Source organism: Sorex araneus, chromosome 5 (genome assembly GCF_027595985.1).
Source record: "Sorex araneus isolate mSorAra2 chromosome 5, mSorAra2.pri, whole genome shotgun sequence".
NCBI lineage: Eukaryota > Metazoa > Chordata > Mammalia > Eulipotyphla > Soricidae > Sorex > Sorex araneus.
Window position 1 is genome coordinate 86,478,106 of NC_073306.1, and position 23,580 is coordinate 86,501,685.

The following is a 23,580-nucleotide window of genomic DNA, read 5'->3' on the forward strand; positions in this document are numbered from 1 at the left end:
TCTTTATCTTGATTTGGGGTCACGTGTGGTGGTGCTTGGGGATTGCTCTCAGCAGTGCTCAGGGGACCAGGCGGTACAGGGAATGAAGCCCAGGCATCCTGCACGTGAACCATGCACTCCAGCCCTTGAACTTCTCCTGGCACCAGAGAGAGCTCAGTCAGCGTTTCGTGAGTGCCATGTACTACAGGCTGTATACAAAGAATGTTACTGGCAGTCTCTGACTGTGAGGAGATTGCTTTATCTGTGTATGCCTTAGATCTGTATTACAGCGTAGCATCCTGATTCATTCTCCCCCACTTCTGAGAGCAGAGACAGCTCTGTTATGCTTTCCTGATGTCGTCACCCTTGTATTCATAGAACAGCATGATGGCTGAAACATCTAAAATCAGGAAGAAAGAGGTTTCTTCTGTCTAATCTGGGAGGACCCAGAATCAGTCAAAACCAAATAATCTCTTTAAGGAACCAAAGCAGTTCCAGACACCTTCTTTTTACAAAAGTACCTGTCACCTGTGCTGTTGTGTTTGGAGCTGTTAGATTTACAACATCCTTATCATTTATTTAACAAGTTTTCCTCCAGCTTTCAGTTGTCTGTAATTGAGTCAGATTGCCACCAGGTGGCAGGGAGGTTGCATGAGAGTGTCCCCACAAGAATGGATAGAGCTTATTGACGGAACACAGCCCTGCAGAGAAGACTTGTGCTTAAGATAACACTAACCCAAGAGGGGCTGGAATGATGAGACAGCTGGCAGGGCGCTTGCCTTGCACGTGGCAGACGTGGGTTTGATCCCCGGCATCCCGTATGGTCCCCCAAGCCCCACCGGGAGTGATCCCTGAGTGCAGAGTAAGTCCTGCACACCTCTGGATGTGAGCCTAAAACGCTAACCCAAGACTAAGATCATCTTTGTGGTGCGCACTTTAATGAAGTTTGTGCCTAGAAGGATTATGGGATGGTAGTGCCAGGGTTCAAGCATAGGGCTTGGTGCCAGGATACAGGGCACTGAATTCTGGTTCTTTCACTTTCTCACTGTGCAAGCTCAGGTCAGTTCCTCGATCTCTCTGTGCTTCTAGTCCAGTGTTTATGAAATAAGCACAATAACAGCAACGGCTCACAGGGCTGCTGTAAACAGCACAGGTGTGGCCTTTCTCAGTCATCTTATTAGTGTGAAAGCGGATTTTCCTGCTCTGGTGGGTTCTTGAGAATTGTGTGAAAGATTTGCATACAAGTCTAGGGCGATGAAGAGTTAGGATTTACTCTACAGATAAAGGTAGAAGGGACTGGGTCCTTCCCCAGATGTCCAGGCCCCTCTTTTACCCGCAAACGATGTCACCAGTCCTGTTCTTGACGCTGCCCAGTCCTGGGAACGACTTCTCTCTCCTGTCCCACGCCATCTACTCGCCTCCCACGAACAGTGTCCGCTTCCTGTCCCTGCATCGCTTTATCCTGTGTATAGTTTCCCAGTCTCCGGCCACTGCCACACACGCCTGGATGTGAGCCCTGTGCTCAGTACCTTGTCACTACCTGCCGTCCGAGCCTGCCTGTATCTGAGCTTCCCTGTGCACTTTCCCTGGGCCCATATTCTGCCCCTGCCTGGCCATGAGTGCGTGCCCTTACTGGGCCCCGTGTCTGGGTACGTCACCCTATGTGATCCTGGAGGTCTGAGAGAGTAGAGAGCATGGGGGAGAGGGAGAGGGAGGCAGGGAAAGGGAGGGAAAAGAAAAAGAGAGGGAGGGAGAGAGAGAGGGAGAGAGAGGGGGTGGCAGGAGGGAAGAGGGGGAGGGGGAGAGAGAGAAGAGAGGAGGAGGGGAGAAGGAGGGACTTCTGATTGGCTACTTATTCCGAGGGTGGATATTTCACGTGAGCTGGCGAGCCACCCTCAGCTCCTGCTGTATCTGTCTGTATCATCTCTTTATTCCAGTGTTAATTCAATGTGAAGGGAGCAGCTAGAGTGTGCTTGTCTGATTTGTCTGGGAGTCAGTAACCCTTCCTGGGATTAGTCCTTTTGTTGGCGAGGGCAGGGGAAGGTTGGGCCACATCTTGTAGTTCTGGGATCAAACTGGGGTGGGCTGCATGCAGGGTGTGTGCCTTACCTCCCGTCTCCTCTCCCCGAAACATCAGTCTTTAAGTCAGGCTCTTGGAACAAGCCCTCTGAGGCTCACCCGTCTCAACAGTGATCGAGCAAGAGGGATTTTGTTCTGATGAATTCCCACATTAGCCGGAGGGAAGGATGTCATTTGCCTTCTTGGATCTGTTTGTTAATTTGCAAATTTCAGGGAACTGTTTGAGACTTTCTCCTGTAGCCCTGAGCCCAGACGAGAGGGTCGTCCCTGAATTCTTGGCTTTCCGTTGGCTCTGCTTGCTCTTCGATGCTTGCAGAACGTTGTCTGGTCAGTGCAGGGAATTTCCTGTCCTCAGCAGTGGGATGTCCTTTCTTACCTGTAGATATGTGTATCTACATCATACATTTTATATATAGACATACACACACACATAGTTTTGGAGACTCACTCAGCAGTGCTCCGGGCTTATTCCTGACTCTGTATTCAGGGATCACTCCTGGTGGGGCTCAGGGGAACCATATGTGGTGTCGGGGATTGAACCCGAGTCTGCTGTGTGTAAGGCAGGTGTATGGACAAGTACCCCTGTACTCTAACCTATGTGCAAATTAAAAAATGAGAATGAAAAATAAACATTTTCTAAGACAGGCCTCTGCACTTCAGCCCTTGGGCCGCTGTAGGCTGTGCAGCCGGGCTGGAGCAGGTTTGAAGGAGGAAGCTGCGGTCTTCGATGGGTCCCTGGGGCTCATTGAGCACCGTCCCTCGGGCTCTCTTTGCTGCTCCCAGGCCAGTGCTGCCGTTCACCTCCCTTCTTGCTTTGCTTCCAGGTGGTGTTGGCATGAATTTAACGGCAGCAGACACTGTGATCTTTGTTGACAGTGACTTCAATCCTCAGAATGACCTGCAAGCCGCTGCCAGGGCTCACCGGATTGGCCAGAACAAGTGAGATTCACACCTTGGCATCTCCCCCATGCCCCCACCGCCGCTCTCGGCCCCCAGCCCCCAGCTCCCTGGAAGTTCAGGGCTGGGGAGGGTGGAAGGGACTGTGGTGCCGGTGGAGCCGACTGCAAGGAAGAAGCTGCATGGGCTGCGAGCCCAGCTCCGCAGCTGACCCTGGGGGCCTGCTGGGCAGGACGGTCTCCATTCAGGCGGTGTTTTTTGTTTTTTGTTTTCTTTTTGGGTCACACTGGCAATGCTCAGGGGTTACTCTTGGCTCTACACTCAGGAATTATTTCTGGCCATGCTGGGGGACCGAATGGGATGCTGGGAATCAAATCCTGGTCAGCTGCGTGCGAGGCAAACACCCTACTCGCTGTGCTATCGCTCTGGACCCAGGCGGTGTTGTTAAAAGGAAGAAATTCAGGGGTCGGAAAGATGGTCCAGTGGGAAAGGCACTTGTATTGTGTGGCAGCTGATTCTGGTTTGATCCCAGGCACCCTGTGTGGTCCCCTGCCAGGAGTGATCCCTGAGCGGAGGGCTCCAGAAGTCAGCCCTGAGCACCACCCATGTGTCCCCACCAAAACAAAAAACAAATTGTGAAAAGACAAAACAACCTGAGAAGTGATTTATCTTGTCTTTCCTATATTAAGTCCTAATTTGGTTAAAAATAACAGTTACGAAGTTAGGAAGCTGAATGACAAAGATCTTACTGGTGACCCGAGGCTTACCAAGTTGTCCCAGAGTTTCCACCTAACAGACACGGACCCCGGTTGTGGCCTCTGGGTCATTCCTTCCTTGGCTCCCGTGACGGCCTGCAGTGAGTTATCTCAGGTACTCAGCCTCCTTTGGGTTGGGGCTGAGTGTAGCATTGAGGCTTGGTTCCTCTCTGGCACATTTGTTGGCCCTGGCACACTTGTGCCCAGCTTTGTAGACGCTCATGGTACACCGCCCTCCTTGGGCCTCCTACAGGACTGTCAGGGTTATCCGGCTGATTGGTCGAGACACTGTGGAAGAGATGGTCTACCGGAAAGCCGCCTCCAAGCTGCAGCTCACCAACACCATCATCGAAGGAGGACACTTTGCTCTGGGCACCCAGAACCCTGCGGCCAGCCTCCAGGTAGGTGCCAGACCGTGTTCCTCACCGTAGTCGATGTCCTGAGTCACAGGCAGTGTTCTCTGTGGTGCCAGACGGAGCGGAGAGGAGCCAGCACCCACCACTCCTCCTTTGCCCAGCTACACGTTTGTTTCCTGGCCACTTTCATGCCACATTCCCTCCTGCGTCAGCCGCTCTGGGAGCTGAAACGTATATGCCAGAACAAGACTTCGGATAGAGTCTCGCAGATTGGGTTCTGATGCCTCTGACTTGGATTAAAATCCGAGCCCAGACTCTTGTCAGCTGTGTGGCTTTGAGATACCTTAATCTCTTGGATTTCACTGTTTGCTTTTCTTCTGCTGATGCTATGCGGGCTTTTCTAAAAATGAGGCTATTCTAGTCTCCTCTGAGGAGGTTAATGGAATTAGGTGAAATAAAGGACTCAGCGTAATGAGTAATGAACGTCTCAGCCTCCTTCTTAGCCTCATGCTCTTGGATCAGTGGCTGCATTACCTTTCTTCGTATTGAGAGGAGGGTAAATGAAACCAGAGATTCAAAATTACACCAGTGGAGCTGTGGAGGAAAGGCTAGAGTTAATTGCTTGAAGAAGAAAATCTTGGATAGAAAACAAGTGTTGGCTTGCGTTATGGACTTAGAGGCCTCTTGTAGCAGCCCTTGAGGTTAGAATGAGGACGCATGCTCTGATACATCCGGAGTCAACTCAGAACTCTCTCCTGCCCTGCTATATGTTTCTTTGTGTGAGCACAAAATGGACCTTTGTATTTGCTCCTTTCAAGCTGAGTGAGATCCTCAAGTTCGGTTTGGATAAACTGCTGTCCACTGAGGGGAGCACCGTGGATGACGTGGACCTGGAGTCGATCCTGGGGCAAACAGAAAATGGCCAGTGGGCCCCTGGGGCCTTGTCAACGACAGAAGGAGGAAGCAGCTTGCAAGAGGAAGGAAGTAAGTGGGGTGAGAGGGCAAAGCAAGAGGGGAAAAGTGGGGGTACTGGTGGCCATAAACCTTCAGAAGAAAAACCCAGGTACCCGGAACAGGCTCTGAAGAGACCAGGCCACATGGCAGCAGAGATAGTTCGTCCCTTCCCACCCCTTCAGTGTCCTGAAGGATTGTAGGAGTGTGTGGCCACTTTTGCGGCTGCGTGACCTCTCATAATATTCATAGTAAGCAATAGAAAATAAACAGTCTAGAATCTGCCTGTGGCAGGCAGGCTTGAACAGTGGTGGGAAAATTCAAAATAATGGTGGTGGGATTGGTGTTGATATATTGAATATATCAATTAATGTGAACAGCCTTATGAAAATAAAATTTAAAAATTAAAAAAAAAAGCAGGAGTAAGAGTGTCCCTGGAGAGTCCTGGCTCCTCCTCCCTGTGAGATCCCTTTCCTACACATCCCTCATCTCATCTTGAACAACCCGTTTTGAGACTGGCTTGGGCCAGAGTTCTTTCTGGACTGTCTGCTTACACCTCAAGGGCTTTAATTTGTCCGTTATCTCCCTCAGTTGCATCTTGTCCTTTAGCAATAAATCTTTCTTCTATTATGCGGGCACCTCTGCCCCTCGTGATTCTGATTTGGAATCCCAGAATGATTTTTTTTTTCTTTTTGGGTCACATCTGGCGATGCACAGGGGTTACTCCTGGATCTGCACTCAGGAATCACCGCCAGGGGACCATATGGGATGCTGGGAATCGAACCCAGATCGGCCGCGTGCAAGGCAAACGCCCTACCTGCTATGCTCTCCCTCCATCCCACCAGAATGATTTTGTTTTAAGATGGATCCACACTGCCTGTTTATTGTGTGTGCCAGGTGTGTGCTGCCACGTGCACCGCACTCCCCTTGTGTTTTCCCGTGGTCTTTGTGGGAGGTGTTCCTCGAAGGTGCTGTGGATGTGAATTCTTCATGCAGTTTAGGCAAAGCATTGCATGACTGGGTCCTTTTCCTGGTTTCTTTTGACATTGATTCATGTGTGTCCTTTTTAATGTTCTGTTGTGAGTGTTTGAGTCTGACTTGGAGTGGTTTTTCCTTAGTAGTTTTGAAAGCCTATTCTTTGGTGTTATAATAACGTTTTTTTGCCCCTGTATCAAAAGATTCATTGTGTCCGAGGTGAGCACCGTGAGAGCCTTACGAGGCTTCTCAATTCAAGTCTGTCTGATCTATTTATACAAAGAAGTGCAGTTTGCTCACTCAGTTGTGATCCTCCTAATGGCTGGGGGTTGGGTTGGGCATTGGCTTCTGATCTGAAGATTTTCTTACCTCTGTGGGACCTGCCACTTCCTTCTTTCCCTTCACCCCAAAGCTGCCAAGGGATGTCTCTGTTCTATTATTACTACTACTACTACTACTACTACTACTACTACTACTACTACTACTACTACTACTGTTATTGGTTTTGGGGCCGTATCCAGTGGTACTCGGAGCTTACTTCTGGGTCTGCACTCAAAAATTACTCCTGGCAGTGTTTTGGGGGAACTGTATGGGATACCAGGGAATGAACTTGGGTCGGCCATGTGCAAGGCAAGCACCCTACGTGCTGTACCATCTCTACGGTCCCTCACTTTTGCTCTTTAAGTTGTATTGTCATTTCAGGGATGACAGTATCCTCTCTAAGGGCTTTTATTATGGTCTTTAAAAATGGCCCCAGGGAGAATATTACAGTTTTTTAAAAAGTATTCCTCAGCCTACCACATTGTCTTTCCTCTAGTTGCTTCTCTCTCTTATGAAATATAAACTGTCTAGGAATCTCTTCTTCTTGGTGGTTTTTCTGAAAATCTTGGGGTCCTCTCTCTGTTGATCTTGTGAGTGGTGGTGGACCAAAGCAGGCGGGCGGGCGGGCAGCCCTGGGCTGGCAGATATCTGGGCCTTGGCCCTTGTCCCTCATCACTGCTCTGTGCATCACTTTGCATCCCTTTGCCCTGCAGGGCCTGCTCCAGAGTCCATGTTTGCCGTCTCCTCACTGTACAACTCAGCTTCTGACATGGATCCTCTAATACCTTAGAAGATGTGGGTTCCATAGTTGGAAGCCTGCCTCATGAGCTGGGGGAGAAGGCAGCTGGGATAGAGAAGGGATCACTAAGTGAATGATGGTTGGAGGAATCGTTCGGGTTGGGGGATATGTGCTGAAAGTAGATAAAGGACCAAATATGATGACCTCTCAGTATGGCAAACCATAATGCCCAAAAGTAGAGAGAGAGTCTGGGGGAAATTGTCTGCCATAGAGGCAGGGGGTGGGGTGGGATGGGGGGCGCGTACTGGGGACATTGGTGGTGGAGAACGTGCACTGGTGGAAGGATGGGTGTTTGATCATTGTATGATTGAAACTCAAACATGAAAGCTTGTAACCATCTCATGGTGACTCAATAATAATAATAAAAAAAAAAAGAAGAAGATGTGGGGTCAGAATTGGAGTCAGTATGTTTGCTCAGATCAAAGAGAGCCCAGGCGGGGGCTCCTGGTGTCCCTGTTACTTGGTGCACGGACTCTTCTCCTGGCCCTCCCCACCGTCTGGATGCTGAGCTTTGAGGCTGGAAGCAATTCTGTTCTCAGAACCGCCCCATGGCTTGGCATTTGGGCTTTGCTTCCTTCGTTCTGTGTTAACATCCCGCCAGCTCCTTTTGATTTTTCAAAGAGTTGTTAAATTTTTTTATCACTGTTTGCCCATTATGCCTTTTTTCCAAATTCCTTTACCAGCAGTTAGTAGTTTGAGGTGGGAGAAAGAATAGATGCACATGGTCCTATTTTAAAGTTATATTGATTATTTTAGACACTGAAGCTTGCACCTATTTTTGCGTTAATCTAGATGAATTTCAGCTTCTTTTCTAATGTTTACTAGGAAAAAAAATAAAATCTGATTTTCCTAAAGAGATAGTTCTCAGTCCAGCTGCTAAAAATATAAATATACATATGTATATTTTCCAGTCTGCTAGAAAAGATTCCCTAGTTGTATTAAAATTGTTACTTTTGTCTTGAATAAATTAGTTCAAATTCACTTGGTGGTGGACTGTCCACTGGCAGGACACAGAGGAGGGCAGTGCCTGTCCTGCACGCTCCAGCCTCTTGGCTGTAGACCAAAGACAGGGAGCACTAGGAATTTCTAATGACTCTGAGAGTCCAGTCTTTATAGCTGCACAATCAAAATTAAATTAAAAAACAGTTGTTTTACTGTGAAGGCCTGTTTTTATGGAGCATGTTTCTAAGTTGAGAGTGGCTGTGCAGTATGAAGCTACATATGTTGATCACATTTGACACTTCTCAGCTTTCCCCCACTTGTTGATGAAACACCTCATTGAAGGCCCCCTGCTGATTTAATTAGCAAATGCCAATTAGAATTACAGCTGGTTGGATTTGGGTACAAGTGCGAAGCGATTGATCTCTTGAGAGTGAAAATGTTTTGCTTTCATGCTCTCTAGGGAAAACATACTTATAACTGATTTTCTAATGCTGTGAAAATGCATTCCCTGGTAACATGGGCTATTAAATATGCTTCACTTTAGCATCATCCTCTCACCTCAGTGTGGTTGCTGGCTTTGACTTGTCATGATCTTCTTCACTGATTCACGATCTTTTACAGATCAAGCAGCCACTGTGAGCCTTTATGTCTCATCTGAGAAGTGGTGCCGAGTGTCTTCCTTGCTCTTATACAGATGTGACAGTAGATGTGAGCATCAAGTGCAGCTCTGCATTGCACCATTTCCCTCATGGTCTTTGCCGCATTTATTATTAGCTGGCCTCTTACCACGCCACCCTTCCATAGACACAGCAATATACTGACAAGAGCAACATTAGCCTCCAGTCAGAAAATCTGTCGTTTCATCTGTTAGCAGTGGTAACTAGGAGTCCCCTCACCCCTTCTGAGGTTTAGTTTCCCCTGTCTTAAATGGGGCTGAGGTTTGTTATACCAGGATCATGGTGGGGTCTTGAAGATGCTTCATGCAATTTGTAAATCTAAGGGTTTATTTGTGCTTCATTTCCTCATAGTTTTACCTCATTTTCCTAGAATGTGAAGAGTTCTGAATGAAACAGTATAGATGTTACTCAGCTTATGGCGAGATTACATCATGGTAAACCTGTGGCAGGTAGAAAACGCTGACAACTCAGTGTATTATGGGTTTATCTCCTTCGGCTGGACCGGGAACACATGAGTCTTTATAACTGCGTATATTGTTGGCCTGGGAAGAGAAACAAGTGTGCAGAATTTCCGTTGAGTATGCATCATTCCATTGAGCATGATTGTCACAGACTTGGCAGTTTATGTCATTGTGGGTGAGAGACCTTTGTATGCACCTGGTTAAGTCTTATGAAGTGATCTTACTGTCAGTGAGACTTATGGTGGGAAATAGCTTTAAACAGTGGTTTCTGACCAGTGGTCTGCTGATTTGGATTGGTGTATTGGTGTAAAATTGTTGAAATCTACTGGTGTATAATGAATTAGTGACCAGAGACTCAGGTCAGTAGATTATCCCTCAGAAACTCCCAGACCATCTAGGGAAGGGCACGAATGACTTTAGTCATGCTTAGTTCTTTGGAAATTCCATGCATGGGATTCCAAACTCACATGTCAGTGGGATCAGAATGTGACACCTTCCTCGCCTAGATGTTGCTTTAAATAGAACCAGTCCTTCCTTCTTTCTAGTAGTCTCTAACACGTCTCCTTGTGTTTTGTGCTTTTTAGAAGACCACATGTACTTATTTGAAGGTAAAGATTACTCTAAGGAGCCTAGTAAAGAAGACAGAAAATCATTTGAACAACTAGTGACTCTTCAGAAAACTCTTTTGGAGAAAACTAGTCAAGAGGGCCGGTTACTCCGAAATAAAGGCAGTGTAAGCTATTTATGTAAATTCTTAACTCTCACTCTAACATAACAAAAAATGATGCTGCGAGTGATTTGTTAAATAAGTATGGATACGTTGAAAAGTATAGTGAACTGTGCGTCAGTATACAAACTATGCTTTAAAAAAGTGTACTTCTGATTGAGTGTAGGTGGAAGCGGCCCTCTTCATCCAGCGGTTTGGGACACTCAAATCCTGCTGCTGGACTGTGGATAATTGTATGCTGTGTCATTGAGGGTGGGGGCAATAAAAGTATATGTCAGATCCACAGTACTTGGCACTTGTCATTGGCTAAGTACATGCATCATTGAGATAATCACAATGTGGAAATAATATGAAAGAATCATAAGTTATGGGGAAATTGCACTTATAAATGGCTAAGCTTTAAATGGCATTCTACAAGGCACACTTAGGGACATTTGAAGTTTTGGTTGGTTTGTCTGGATTTTTTTTATTTTTTGTGTGTGTTTTGTTTGTTTGTTTTTGGTTTTGAGGGCACACCTGGTGATGCTCAGGGGTTACTCCTGGCTCTGCAGTCAGGAATCACTCTTGGCAGTGCTCAGGGGACAATATGGGGTACCAGGGATCGAACCTGAGTCGGTCACCTACCTGCTATGCTATTACTCTGGACCCTTGAAGTTACTTTTTTAGAGGGCCGTCTTCCTAATGAAATGGGGGGAACGGTGCATGTCGTGGTGCAGAGTACACCAGTGCTTTTGTGGTTTTCAAAGCATCATGTCCTAATCACCATGCCTGAGCTATGGATCATGAACAGTAGATGAAAGTATTTTATACCACCACCTGTCACACACAGGGGTGTGCAGATGCAGTGTTTTGTGAAGCACGGGGTATGTTGCTTCCAGCAAAGCATGTTCAGGGATGGTTGGAGTTCCTGAGGGAAACCTGGAGTGGATCTTACTCTTTCTGTAGGTTCTCGTCCCAGGCCTGGTGGAAGGTGCTACCAGAAGGAAGCGAATTCTGAGCCCAGAGGAGCTGGAAGACAGAAGGAAGAAAAGACAAGAAGCAGCAGCCAAGCGGAGGAGACTGATAGAGGAGAAAAAAAGGAAAAGGGAAGAAGCTGAACACCAGAAGAAGTAAGTGTGCTGCTGAGGATGCAGAGAGGCAGGGGTGAAGAGTGAGTTCACAGCTGAACTCACCTTAAAATGGCAGACAGCCTCCATAAAACTGGCAGAGCTCCTTCTGGTAATAGCCAGTGAGATTCTAACTGGGGGCCGCCTCTCAAGTGGGACTTCGGAGGCCCGGGGTCCTCTGAGTGGGCAGCTCAGTGTGATCAGCTGAGAATGACCCGGCCACCTGGGGATGCCAGTGCCCTGCGGTGCTGGCTTGCACTGGGCACCTGAACCTCTTATTCTTCCTTTTGTTTTCCCTTTTGGGGCCACACCCAACATTGCTCGGGGTTACTCCTAGCTCTATACTCAAGAATTTTTCCTGGTGGTGCTTGGGGGACCATATGAGATTTCAGGTATTGAATTTGAGTCAAAAACTACCTACCTGCTGTACTATCTCTACAGCCCCTCTGTTTATTATTCTAACACCGGTCACATCAGTATCTGTAGGACAAGAATTGTCCTTTTCTTTCTTTTTTTTCTTTTTTCTTTTTTGGGTCACACTGGGCAATGCTAAGGGGTTACTCCTGGCTTTGCACTCAGGAATTACTCCTGGCGGTGCTTGGGGGAACATATGGGATGCTGGGAATCGAACCTGGGTCGGCCGACTGCAAAGCAAATGCCCTACCCTCTGTACTATCACTCCAGCCCCTTTCTTTGTCTTTTTAAAAAAATCTTCTCCCTCCTTTTCTTTTCTCACTTCTTTTCCCTCTTCCCTGTCCCTCCCTCCTCTTTCCTGTTCCTCCTCCTTTAAAAAGAAATTAAACTTTTAGTGAAAAGTCTTGGAGTGCCCAAGGCAGAGACTATATTCAGTTGAAGTAAAAGAGTTTCCTTGAATAGTCATGCTCTTATAAAACAGACATATTTGGCGAAGCTTGGGCTCGTGTGAAAAATTGCACTCTCACTTGGCAGAAAACAAGATGGGAAGGAAATGGAAAGCAAAAGGAAACTAGTATCCCAGGAATGGGCAGGGGAGAATGAGCTTGATCAAAGCTGTCAGTGGTTACTTGCGTTACTAATGACAGATAAGATGATGAACTGATCTTCTCTCAGAGCAAAGACCAAGACACCCACTTGGTATAGAACAGAACAAGAGTTAAGAATGCATATTGCTTGCTTTCCTTTTGAAAGAGTGAAATATTGTAACATCACCACTTTTCTCTGCCTGGAGCTTATTAAAAAGCTATAGCAGACAGGCCCGAAGCTTGCAGTTTGGTGAGTGTGACAGCTTCTCTGGGGGAAGCTGCCCTGTTGCCTCCAGTTGACTCTGTTTGAGCCAGAGCAGAAGTTTAAGACTCTTGCACCGATCAGACCCCAGGCCCCCGCCAGGCAGTACTGACCTGTGGAGACAGCACCACAGAGCCCTTATCGGCCCCCATCTCCTTCCTCTTCATCACCAAGCTACACGCCCCTTGACATTTCTCTGCCTTTTCCTCTCTACATGGGATGTGGGTCCATCGAGTGCTCCTCAGCTGTGCATGTTTGCTGTATTCCTTTGTGACTGTGGACGTAGTTCCTGAAAATCGGTTGGACTCTAGTTTGTGATGTACTTTCTTCTACTCAGCCTAACACTGACCCCAGCTCCCCTTCTCTTTGAAGCTGGAGCATGTCCTTCCACCTTGAGTTATTATCATGTCAGTAAAGTGCCTCTGTTTTCTATTAAAAAATCGATGGATGTGGAGCCAGAGTGATAGTACAGTGAGTAGGGTGCTTGCCTTGCACGCAGATGACCCTGGTTCGATCCCCTGCATCCCCTTATGGTCCCCTAAGCACTGCCAAGAGTAATTCCTGAGTGCAGAGCCTGGAGTTAAGCCTGAGCATCGCTAGGTGTGGCCCCCAAACCAAAAAACCAAGCAACCAACCAACCAAACAAAGCCAATGGACATTTCTGACTGATCTTTGTAGTCAAGGACAGTCCATGAGACTTCTTGGTTGTGAATAAATACCCAGTGTCCTCAGTTGGGTTATTTCTAGTTGAGTTTGCACTGGGCACTCAGTGCTTGTGATGGGCATTGCCGAGCGTGCACCAGGGGCAGTGGCGATCGACCCTGGTCATTTCCTTTTCTCCCTGGACTGCTGCAGGATGGCCTGGTGGGAGTCCAACAATTACCAGTCCTCCTGCCTGCCTTCCGAGGAGAGCGACCCAGAGGACCTGGAGGATGGTGAAGATGAGCACGCTGGCCCATCGAGTGAGGAAGACGAGGATGGGCACTCCATCACGTATATCAGCGGTGATGTCACCCACCCTCAGGCCGGGCCGGAGGATGCTGTCATCGTGCACTGCGTGGGTAGGAGCAGGGGGCCCAGATGCAAACCCTCAGATTTATGCCTTGGTAAATGAGAGGCAGATGATTGAGTCTGATTTCCCGGAGCCTCAACTTCCTTACTGTGTGTTGGGATAACATCTGCCTTCTTGGCTGCTGAAGGCCTTTTTGTTTTTAATAGGGGCAGAGCTTGGGTGTGGGTCAGGGGGCCCTGCCTAGCCTAGGCTACCATTGAGCTCTCTTCACAGCTCAAAGAGAACGAACAGGAGTAAAGAAGTGTGAATGAAGCAGCCATTAGATAACACTAGTACTTTTAGAGGAGGCAGGAAGAAAAACAGAATTCCACGTGTGTCCCCTGTGGCTCCTGCCTCTGCCTGGATATGCTTTCCCCAGGGAGGTCTCTGATTGCCTCTTAGAAAATACACCCTGGTTTAAGGCCTCTGCTCTATTCGTCTTCGTGCTGTATGCATGATATTTCAGGTGGTTCTGTGTATGCATTTATGTGTCTGACTCACTGCAGTGGCCAAGAAGATTCAAGGGAAGCTGCTCTCTCACCAATATTATTTTTATGTATGTGTGTGTGTATATATATGTGTGTATGTGTTTGTATATGTATATCTCCTATTGTCTAAAAGAGTGCCTGACATATAACACATACTGACAGCGATTTGTAGAAGGATTACATGATTATAAGTAGAACATGTATGTTAGTCTCTGTGCTTTCCCTCTTCCTTGATAAATGGGACTTGTGTGCTGTGGCATCACCACCGTGCCAGTACTTTAGGGCCTTATATTGACATCCATCCTTCCTCAGCCACCTCCCTAGGATTATTGCAGGCAACCAGAGATTTCACTCTTCCCAGATGGTGATTTTTGCTCGCTGCTTAGTCACAATGCCAGGTACATTGTAGAAAGACCTAAACATACCTGAGAAGTCCCACCTATGATATTCCTGTTCTCTTAGAGAATAGATTTTATTTATTTTCTTTTGCCTTCTATGGATGAAAGTGTCTCTTTTATTAGATGATTCTGGCCGCTGGGGCAGAGGTGGCTTGTTCACAGCTCTGGAAACACGATCTGCAGAGCCAAGAAAGGTCTATGAGCTGGCTGGGAAGATGAAAGGTAAGAAAAATAAGAGAATGATTGGGTGGCTTTTGAGGACAGGACACTTAGGGCAGGGATCCTGAGGTACAGAGCAACTGACCAGGAGACAGAAGAGTTGGTTGGAGTCTGAATTCTGTTGTCAGTCACACAGTTGTTATACACAACTTTGTTTTTTGTTTGTTTTTTTTTTTTTTTGCTTTCTGGGTCACACCCGGCAATGCACAGGGATTACTCCTGGCTCTGTACTCAGGAATCACCCCTGATGGTGCCCAGGGGACCATATGGGATGCTGGGAATCGAACCCGGGTCGGCCGCGTGCAAGGCAAACACCCTACCCACTGTGCTATTGCTCCAGCCCCCAGTTATACACGACTGAATCAGTCTCTTACTGTCTCTTACCATTGATTTGTCACCTGTAATCTGTAACAGTTATTAATACTTTACCTATCTCATGGGACACATGGTGAAGATACTGAATATGTGTATATTTTGATCATCTCGGATTCTGCACTCATGTTAAAATATGGGTATTAAGAACATTCCTTTATTTACTCAACTTCGTATGGGAATATCCCATGTAAACGTCAGAGACCTTTGGGAGAAAATCAAACTTACCATGAGAATGTAAAGAGCTAGTTGAGTGCTAAAAGAGGTTATATCGTGATGTTAAGACAGGCTGGGGTTCAGTATTCCCTCGAGAAGGAAGCAAGGCGGTTTGGGCTGTGGGGAAATGGACGCAGAGCCTTGTTGTTGATGATCATAGAAAAGGGCACTGAGGTCTGAGTGTGTTTGTTTTGGGGTCTCACCTGGCAGTGCTGAGGATTGAGTTTGGGCCTCTGTATACAAAGCCTGTGTCAGTCCATTGAGCTTTCTCCGGCTTTGAAAGAACACTTTTTCCCCACCACCACAGTTTCAGAGTTGTTCATGATTGGGGTTCAGTGACCAGTGTTCCGTCACCTGTGCTTTCACTAATGTGTATTTCCCAACCACCTGGCCCCTGATTTCTCAGATGGCTTTTCCTGATTCTTCTGCACAGCTCTGTAGTTGGGGTGGGGAGGGCGGGGATGGGGTAAGGGATGCATAAAGACTCAGAATGCTCTTCTTCCTAAAACAGATTATTGATAGAAGGGTTCAGCATCTTGAAGCGATGTAGATTAATCATGTAGTTGAGAAAGTGGAGACTTCAGGCATGTTGGTACTATAGAGACCAAGGGGTCCTATTTGGATCCTCCTTTGAAACTGAGAGAAATAGGACAGAAAAATGAGAGAGCAGAGGAAGAAGGGGAAATAGAAGGAATTTATTGACAAATGAGGACATTACTGAGGAGCAAAGTGAGTAGGAAGAGCTAGAAATAGGAGGGAGAGGCCGGAATTTATTCTTAAATTCAAATGTACTAAATGTCTGCAGATATCTAGTAATTGAGCAGTGCAGCACAGGGGCCAGAGATACTGCAGGAGGAAGGCAGTTGCCTTGCATGCAACTTCAGCAGCTGCAACAGTGTTGAGAAAATTGGATAATCACATGGAGAAAAATGAAATGTGACCCTTTATTTAAATAAAACAAAACAAACTGAAAATGAATCAAAGACCCAAGAAGTAAAATCTGACACCATAAAACTTTCAGGAGGAAACAGGAAAAAAGCAGTTCGTCCACATTGGTCTTGGCATGAATTTCTCTGATACAACATGAAAAGCACAAATACCGAAACAGAAAGTGGATTGGTGACTGCCAGTGTCTAAGCCAGGAGGGTATGCGTGTTCTTCAGCTTCACTTCTGCAAGCTGAAAAGTTTTAGATTGGGTATGCAATGATGTGACTGTACTTAGTACATATGAACTATATGTACCCTTAAAAATAGAATGTTATATTGACTGTCACATGTATTCTACCACAGTTTGACTATTGGGAGGAAAGATGGGACCAGAGATTGAACCCAGGACCTAAAACGCAGAGCCTATACCTTACCACTGAGCTCTATCCTGGTGCCCATAGAGATTTTGTTTGGGGGCCTAACTTGGCAGTGCTCAGGGCTTATGCCTGGCTCTGCACTCAGGAATCACTCCTGCCTGGCTCAGCGGAGCATATGGAATGCTGGGGGTTGAACCCCAATCAACTGTAAGGCAAATTCCCTGCTGTACTATCCAGCCCCAGTTAAGAGATTTTTCAAGTAAAATTTTTTGAGCAAAGACATTCAGACAAGTGTCTGGTTAATGCAGAGGCCGAGACCAGGAGAGAGAGTTGAAGCGACAGGTATCTAAAGAGAATTCACAATAGTCTTTCTCCAGGGTTCTTAGCTTATAGCCGAAGACCATAATGTTCTTTCCTTTTTATTTTCCCTTAGACTTGAGTTTGGGAGGTGTTCTTTTATTTCCCATTGATGACAAAGAGTCAAGAAACAAGGGACAAGATTTGGTAAGTAAGCAGAGAAAAGGAACCAACTCATTTCTTTTTGTTTGTTTTTGGGCCACATCCTTTGATACTCAGAGGTTAGTCCTGGCTAGCGCTCAGGAATCACTGATGATGCTCTGGGCACCATATGGGTTGCTGAGTATTGAACCCGGGTCAGCACGTGCAAGGCAAGCTCCTTACCTACTGTACTATCTCTCGGGGCCCCAAACCATATTTCTTCTATGCAAATAAATTCTCCTCTGGCATCCTCAATGTCTCTGTTTTTCCTGTCATTTGAAATTTCTGTGAGCTTTTGACTTACTCCACCTCCAGGACCTGAATTCATATTTATTTACTTGTTTATTTATTGCTTTATCGGTCATACCCCGCGATGCTCAGGGGTTACTCCTGGCTCTGCACTCAGGAATTACCCCTGGTGGTGCTCAGGGAACCATACCCGGTGTGCTACCAGCCCCTGAATTCATATTTAAATTAGAGCCAAATCTTATTGACAGAAGAAATTTACAAAACAATGGCTGGTGACCTCATTGAGGCATTTCTAGGACAGTGCAGAGGAGAGCAGCACGGTGCCCACAAACAGCCCAGATGCCAGTGACTCCAGAAAATGGTTTCTGACTTTTGGGACATGCTGTTCTGATGAGTGTAGTGGTGTCAGCCCTTGGTCTTGCCAGCTCTCCCACACTTAGATTAGGGCTGGAGTGGAGAGATCTGGTGTTTGATCCCCCATGGGAACTATTTGAAAAGATTTGTAAGACTGTGCACAAGTTCTGGGGCTGAGAGGTTCCTGGGAACCTGGGGGCAGGACCACTAAAGTTCTTTCTGCTCATAAGATTTTGAAAAATCATCTTCATGCTTGAGAGTGTTTAGAAAGAACAGTCTTTTTGGTTTTTTAGTTTGGTTTTTGGGTCACACCCAGCTGTGCTCAGGGCTGACTCCTGGCGCTGAGCTCAGGGATCACTCCTGGCGGGGCTTGGTGAACTCTTCGGGGTACTAAAGCAGCTGCCTACTAGGCAGGTGCTTCCCGTCTGTCCTATATCTTGGCCCCCAGGACAGTGTTCCTAATACTGGTTTTAAAATTCCGTCAAAAGAAGAAATACTATACTATAGTACTTACTTTTCTATGTACTATAGAAAAGATAGTATAGTTGTCATAAACAGAGAAAACTGTTGGATGTGTGTGCAGTGATGGCACATTTTTTCACGGTTGGGGTGAAAGCCAAGGTCGCCATGAAGTCCATGTCCTCCAGAGGCCTGTTTTCATCCCCCACAGGCTGGTCACCAGGGTGGCCATGCTGCCCCCTCCATGTCAGGTCACTCATTCAGTGTCTGTTCCTCCTAGTTGGCCTTGATTGTGGCTCAGCACCGGGATTCCTCCAATGCCCTGTCTGGCATTAAGATGGCAGCCCTAGAAGAGGGCCTGAGGAAGATATTTTCAGCAGCAAAGAAAAAGAAAGGTAAGCCCCATCAACTGTCCTCAGCAGTAGATCAGTTTGTTTCCAGGCATGTGAAGTGAATTTTAAAGGGGGCTAAGAAATGTCAGGACCACATTTGACCCAACAGAAAGGTAAATCCCCAATATAAGGGACCAGAGAAGTTCCCTCCCCAGCAGCTTGTATTTATATGGTTCTTTTTCCTTTTTAAAATTTTTTAAAATATTGGGTTTGGGACCACACCCAGCAGTGCTCAGGGATTACTCCTGGCTCTGCACTCAGGAATAACTCCTGGCAGGCTTGGGGATCATATATGGGAGGCTGGGGATTGGACCCCTGTTGATGCATGCAAGGCAGGTGCCTTACCTGGTGTACTATGGCTCTGGCCCTGGTTCTTTTTCCTGTCAATCACTGTTGTATCTGTTACCCAGGGCCCATTTCTGCTCATTCAGGTGTTTATATACCATGAGTCTGCAGATGAGGAAGCAGAGGATGCAGACATGTAATAAGTGAGCCATATGCGTCGTCTTTCCTCCTGAGTCCCAGTCAGCCTTAGCAGACAACTCCTCTGCTGAGTTTAGTTTGCTTTCCAAACCCAGAGTGTGTCTGTTGACTTCGTAGGCTAATTACATTTCAATGGCAGTCATGCTTTATTTCTATTGTACCCACCCCGCTCCGATTTCTAGAACTTAAGTCCTTAGAATTTTCCTCTGTTACAGTCTGCACCCACCTCCACACTCCACACTGCGATGGGTTTTGGTCCTACCAGCTTTTGATGAGTGATGCTTCTCTTTTAACAGCAAGTGTTCATCTTCCACGTATTGGACATGCCACAAAAGGTTTCAACTGGTATGGCACTGAACGACTCATCAGGAAGCACTTGGCTGCGAAAGGCATCCCAACTTACATGTATCCTTTGTGACCCTGGGTGGAGTGCTCTCTCCGCTCACAAAGCACATGTCTTACCTTTTCTGGTGTCACTTGAAAAAATATTTAAACTTAGGAACCATGATGTACAGTTCTGTGAATAGAATTTCAAGCCCTCAGTGTTCCAGCTCCAGACTTGTAGCTCCACCAGTGTCATTGTCCCAAGGTCCCCTCCTGCCCCTACTGCACCTCCTTAGGACACTCATTTTAAAAAAACATTTAGCTATTAGAGCATCCAAGACCATTGCCTTCATTCCCTCCAGCCCCACCTCATTGTTCCCTCACCTCCTCTTTTGTGTCATCAGTGCTGTGACCCAGATCCCCACTTGCCAGTGTTTGGGACAACAGGTTGGGGGGATACAAGCCTTCACTCGCTCACTCTGTCTCTCTCTGTCTCTCCCTCTCCCTCTCTCTCCCTCTCTCTCTCTCTCTCTCTCTCTCTCTCTCTTCCCCCCCCCCTCCCTCCCTCCCCTCTACCCTGTGTGGAATTTTCATGATTCTTCTCTATAGCATCTTTAGATCTATGGACAAAGGCAAATTCTAAGAGCTTGAACTGAAACAAGCAAACAACTGAACTGTTTTTAAGCTTTTTAAAAATATTTTTTAAGAATCAGAAATAATAAGATTTGTGTTTTTTTTTTTTAACTTTTTTTTTTTTTTTTTATTTTTGAGTCACACCTGGCGATGCACAGGGGCTACTCCTGGCTCGTCACTCAGGAATTACCCCTGGCGGTGCTCAGGGGACCATATGAGATGCTGGGAATCGAACCCGGTTCGGCCACGTGCAAGGCAAACGCCCTACCCGCTGTGCTATCGCTCCAGCCCCAATAAGATTTGTAAAGTAACAATAAGTATCATGAATCTGACGAGTTTCAGTATATCACTATAAAAACAGTTGTGTTATTTTGCAAGGTTTGAATTAGTTCAGAGCTTCTTAGAATTAAAATTTTTTTCTTCTTGGGGCTGGAGCAATAGCAACAGTGGGTATGGCATTTGCCTTGCATGCAGCCGACCCAGGTTCAATTTCCATATGGCCCCCTGTGCACTGCCAGGGGTGATTCCTGAGTGCAGAGCCAGGAGTAACCCCTGTGCATTGCTGGGTGTTACCCAAAAAGCCAAAAAAATTTCTTTTCTTCTTAAAATAGTGATTTTAAAATATAGTTTAGGTAACACAGCTATAGAGGTGTTAACATATGTGGTTTTAATGTCTATAGTTGCTGTTATCTTCATCACCATCAAAGTGCCCAAGACCCTTCTACTGTCTTTATGACACTTCTAATCCATCTCTCAAACTCACCCCCACCCCCTTTGCCCCCCACCTCTACTTGATAATCTCAGTTTTGTAATGCAAGGACAGAGGTTGCCATCATTTGATACTTTGGGGGCTGGAGAGATAGTACAGCGAGTAGGATGCTTATCTTGTACATGGCTAACACAGGTTTGATCTCCAGCACCACAGATGGTTCTGTGAGCCCATAGGGAGTGATCCCTGAGCACAGAGCCAGCTGGGTATGGCCCTCCAAAACAAAACAAAACAAAAGTACTATTCCCTTCTTATTTATTTATTTATTTATTTATTTATTTATTTATTTATTTATTTATTGGCTGTGCTCAGGGCTTGCTCCGGGCTCATTTCTGGCAGTTCTCAGGGTAACAGCTATATGAGGTGTCAGGGATCAAACCTGGGTCAGTCATGTGCAAGTGCCCTGCCCACTGTACTTTCTCTCCGGGCCATACTCTCATCTGGTTTCTCTGTAATACCACAAGTGAACTCACTGATTCCTGAACCTATTTGATAAGTTCTTAAGAAGCAGTGTGAAATTCATTTAACCATTAGGTTATAATCTAATTTTGCCCAACTGGTATTTTCTTTTGATGACTTCCTTGCTATATAAATTAGTGTTGTTTGAACTACTATACTGAAGCAACTGAATTGACCCCCAACTGTTATAATGGTATAGAAATTCCATCTTTTTATTTACTTACCAAAATTAATTCACCCAGCTGTTGTTTTTAAGATTTTTAAATCACTATAAACACTCAGAGAAAGTTGTGTTTTAGGTTGAGTATTTTGTTGGTCTTTTTTTTTTTCTTTTAATGGCCACACCTGGAGGTGCTCATCATTTACTCCTGGTTCTGCATTCAGGAATTGTTCCTGGCAGTGCACAGGGGACCTTATGGGATGCTGGGGATCGAACCAGGGTCAGGTGCATGCAAGGCAAATGCCTGACCCACGGTACTATCGCTCTGTTCTGTCAAGTTGTGTTTTAGGTGCCTGTACAATTCCAGTGGTACCTTGCACAATTCAAACAGTGTCTTACATAGTCCGGGCCGTATCGAGTTTGAGTGCATCCGAGCCATTGAAGTAATAAGTACTAACAGTATTCCTGATGGGGGGGAGGGAACTGAGGCCTGCTACCTTTGGTGTGGGTATTTCCATATTTACCAGGGAACTGAAGTTTTGGTAAAATTGAAAGCAATGAGTGTCTTTCTTGACAGCCTTCGCAACAGTTACTACTTTCCCCGGAAGCCTCCCCATGCACAGGCAGCCCCGTCTGCTCCCTCAGGACACCTGGTGCCTTAGATGGTCCTGCATCACGTCCAGCCTCCAGCAATGGCTATTCTGACGTTTGCATAGAGCCACCGTGGATGCGTACTTGAGGAAGGATTCAGCGTCCTCTAGGCCTCTTTTTTTGGAATTCTGCTTTTGTTCTCCGGGATGGCCTCTTGTGGTGCCTGGAATATAGGGGTGTTGTGGGTAGCTTCGGGCAGCTTGCTTGGACTTGCTGGGTTCCTACAGCTAGTTTCATCACAATAAACATTGTGTCTTAAATGGCTTTTTTACTGCTTCCCACCCCTGGTTTAGTTTTCTTCTCCACGGGCTGAATTCTTTCTTTTTCTTTTTCTGGACCATACTTGCCAGTGCTCAGAGCTTACTTCTGGCTCTGCACTCAGGGATCACTCCTGGCAGGCTCGGGGGTACCATGTGGGATGTCAGGCATCGAACCAGATCAGCCGTGGGCAGTGCAAGCACCTGGCCCTCTTCTGTACCATTGCTTCAGCCCCAGACTGATTTCCTTAGAGAGAAATGGAATGAAAATTTCTGTGGCTGCAGGAGGAATGAAAGGCAGTTGGACAGCAGGGCGGCTTCAGGGGAAGGAAGCGCTGTCTGCCAATCCATAGCTTTGAGAGGCCTCGGATGCAGCCGCTGAGAAGTGAGTTTCCTGATCCAGACACACGCGGCTACCTTCTGTGCTCTCCTCAGCAGCACTCTGTAGCGTCGAATCTAGAAGAAAGTGTGTTGGCCTAGGGACCTGTGAATGTGGTGACAGAAGCCAGAGACTTTCTTCCCATGACACCAAGCCGGCCTGGAATGGCCAGTGGTCACTGGAGGGCGTGGAGGCCGGGAGCCTCTGAGGAAGTGTCTGAGAGAAGACTGAAGCTGAGCCTCTTGAGGGAGTCTCCGCCTTGGCTGACCCTGCGCAAGGAGCCTATCTCTGCTGTTGAGGCCCCGGGCACAGGGTGGAGCCTCTCCAGAGCCCTTAGCCCTGGACTCTTGACTGAACTGGCCTTAGGGGAACTTGGTCAGGATCAAAATTTTTTGAGGGAAGCAGAGCCTTTAGCACAAGGGGATATAATTCCTTCCCACGCCTTTCTGATAATTCTCACCTGTCAATGATTTAGCATCTGTGATGAAGACCTGTTAGGTCCTAAATTCATTAATTACTGAGGAGAAAATTGCTTAATTGCTTTCAGTAATACTTGCCTTACTTTCAATATTACCACATTACTTGCCTTACTTTCAGTATTACTATTACACGTGTGTGTGTGTGTGTGTGTGTGTGTGTGTGTGTGTGTGTGTGTGTGTGTGTGTGTAGTGAGAGATAGACAGAGAAAGAAACAGACTGGGGATTGAACCCAGTACACCCCTTGCATGAGGAAGCTTGGCTGAGCCACATCCCAGGTCTGTGCTCTACTTTCTCATTGCCCAAAGACCTGCATTTCCTCCTCATTTCTTCATTCACATCTCTGCCTGAACCACAGTGCTCCTCTAAACCCTATCCCTTCTCTTCAGCTTAGTATTGTTCCCTACCCAATTGGGTGCTCATTGACAATGCTGAAAAAGGCATTTCCCGTAGTCCTACCTAAAATGTAGTCTTTCTGTGTTTGAACTACTAATGATTATTTATGACACTTAGTTCATTGCACTTTATATTCTACTTGTTGGTATATTTCCTTAACCCTTGCTTAATTAATAAGGTTTGTGAGAAAGATAATTTCTGGTTTATTTTTCATATCACACAAAACAATTAGCAAGCACTACAATATCGGTTGAATTGAAATGGTATAACAGTTGGCTAGCAGTTTGGGAAAAGAATTAGACT

General features: G+C 46.5%; 1 protein-coding gene across 1 annotated transcript in view; it reads left to right on the forward strand.

The window, feature by feature from the left end:
- The window catches only part of CHD1L (chromodomain helicase DNA binding protein 1 like), a 45,248-nt gene extending 23,216 nt beyond the window's left edge, over positions 1–22,032 (forward strand). Inside the window, exons 13-23 of the mRNA XM_055140166.1 lie at positions 2,883–2,997; positions 3,964–4,111; positions 4,885–5,050; positions 9,777–9,925; positions 10,865–11,028; positions 13,144–13,349; positions 14,349–14,447; positions 16,771–16,841; positions 18,178–18,292; positions 19,069–19,177; positions 21,707–22,032. Of these exons, the coding sequence (XP_054996141.1) occupies positions 2,883–2,997; positions 3,964–4,111; positions 4,885–5,050; positions 9,777–9,925; positions 10,865–11,028; positions 13,144–13,349; positions 14,349–14,447; positions 16,771–16,841; positions 18,178–18,292; positions 19,069–19,177; positions 21,707–21,779 (1,415 nt within the window). The 3' untranslated portion in view covers positions 21,780–22,032. The remainder of the gene's footprint in view (positions 1–2,882; positions 2,998–3,963; positions 4,112–4,884; positions 5,051–9,776; positions 9,926–10,864; positions 11,029–13,143; positions 13,350–14,348; positions 14,448–16,770; positions 16,842–18,177; positions 18,293–19,068; positions 19,178–21,706) is intronic.
- Positions 22,033–23,580: the final 1,548 nt, after the last annotated feature.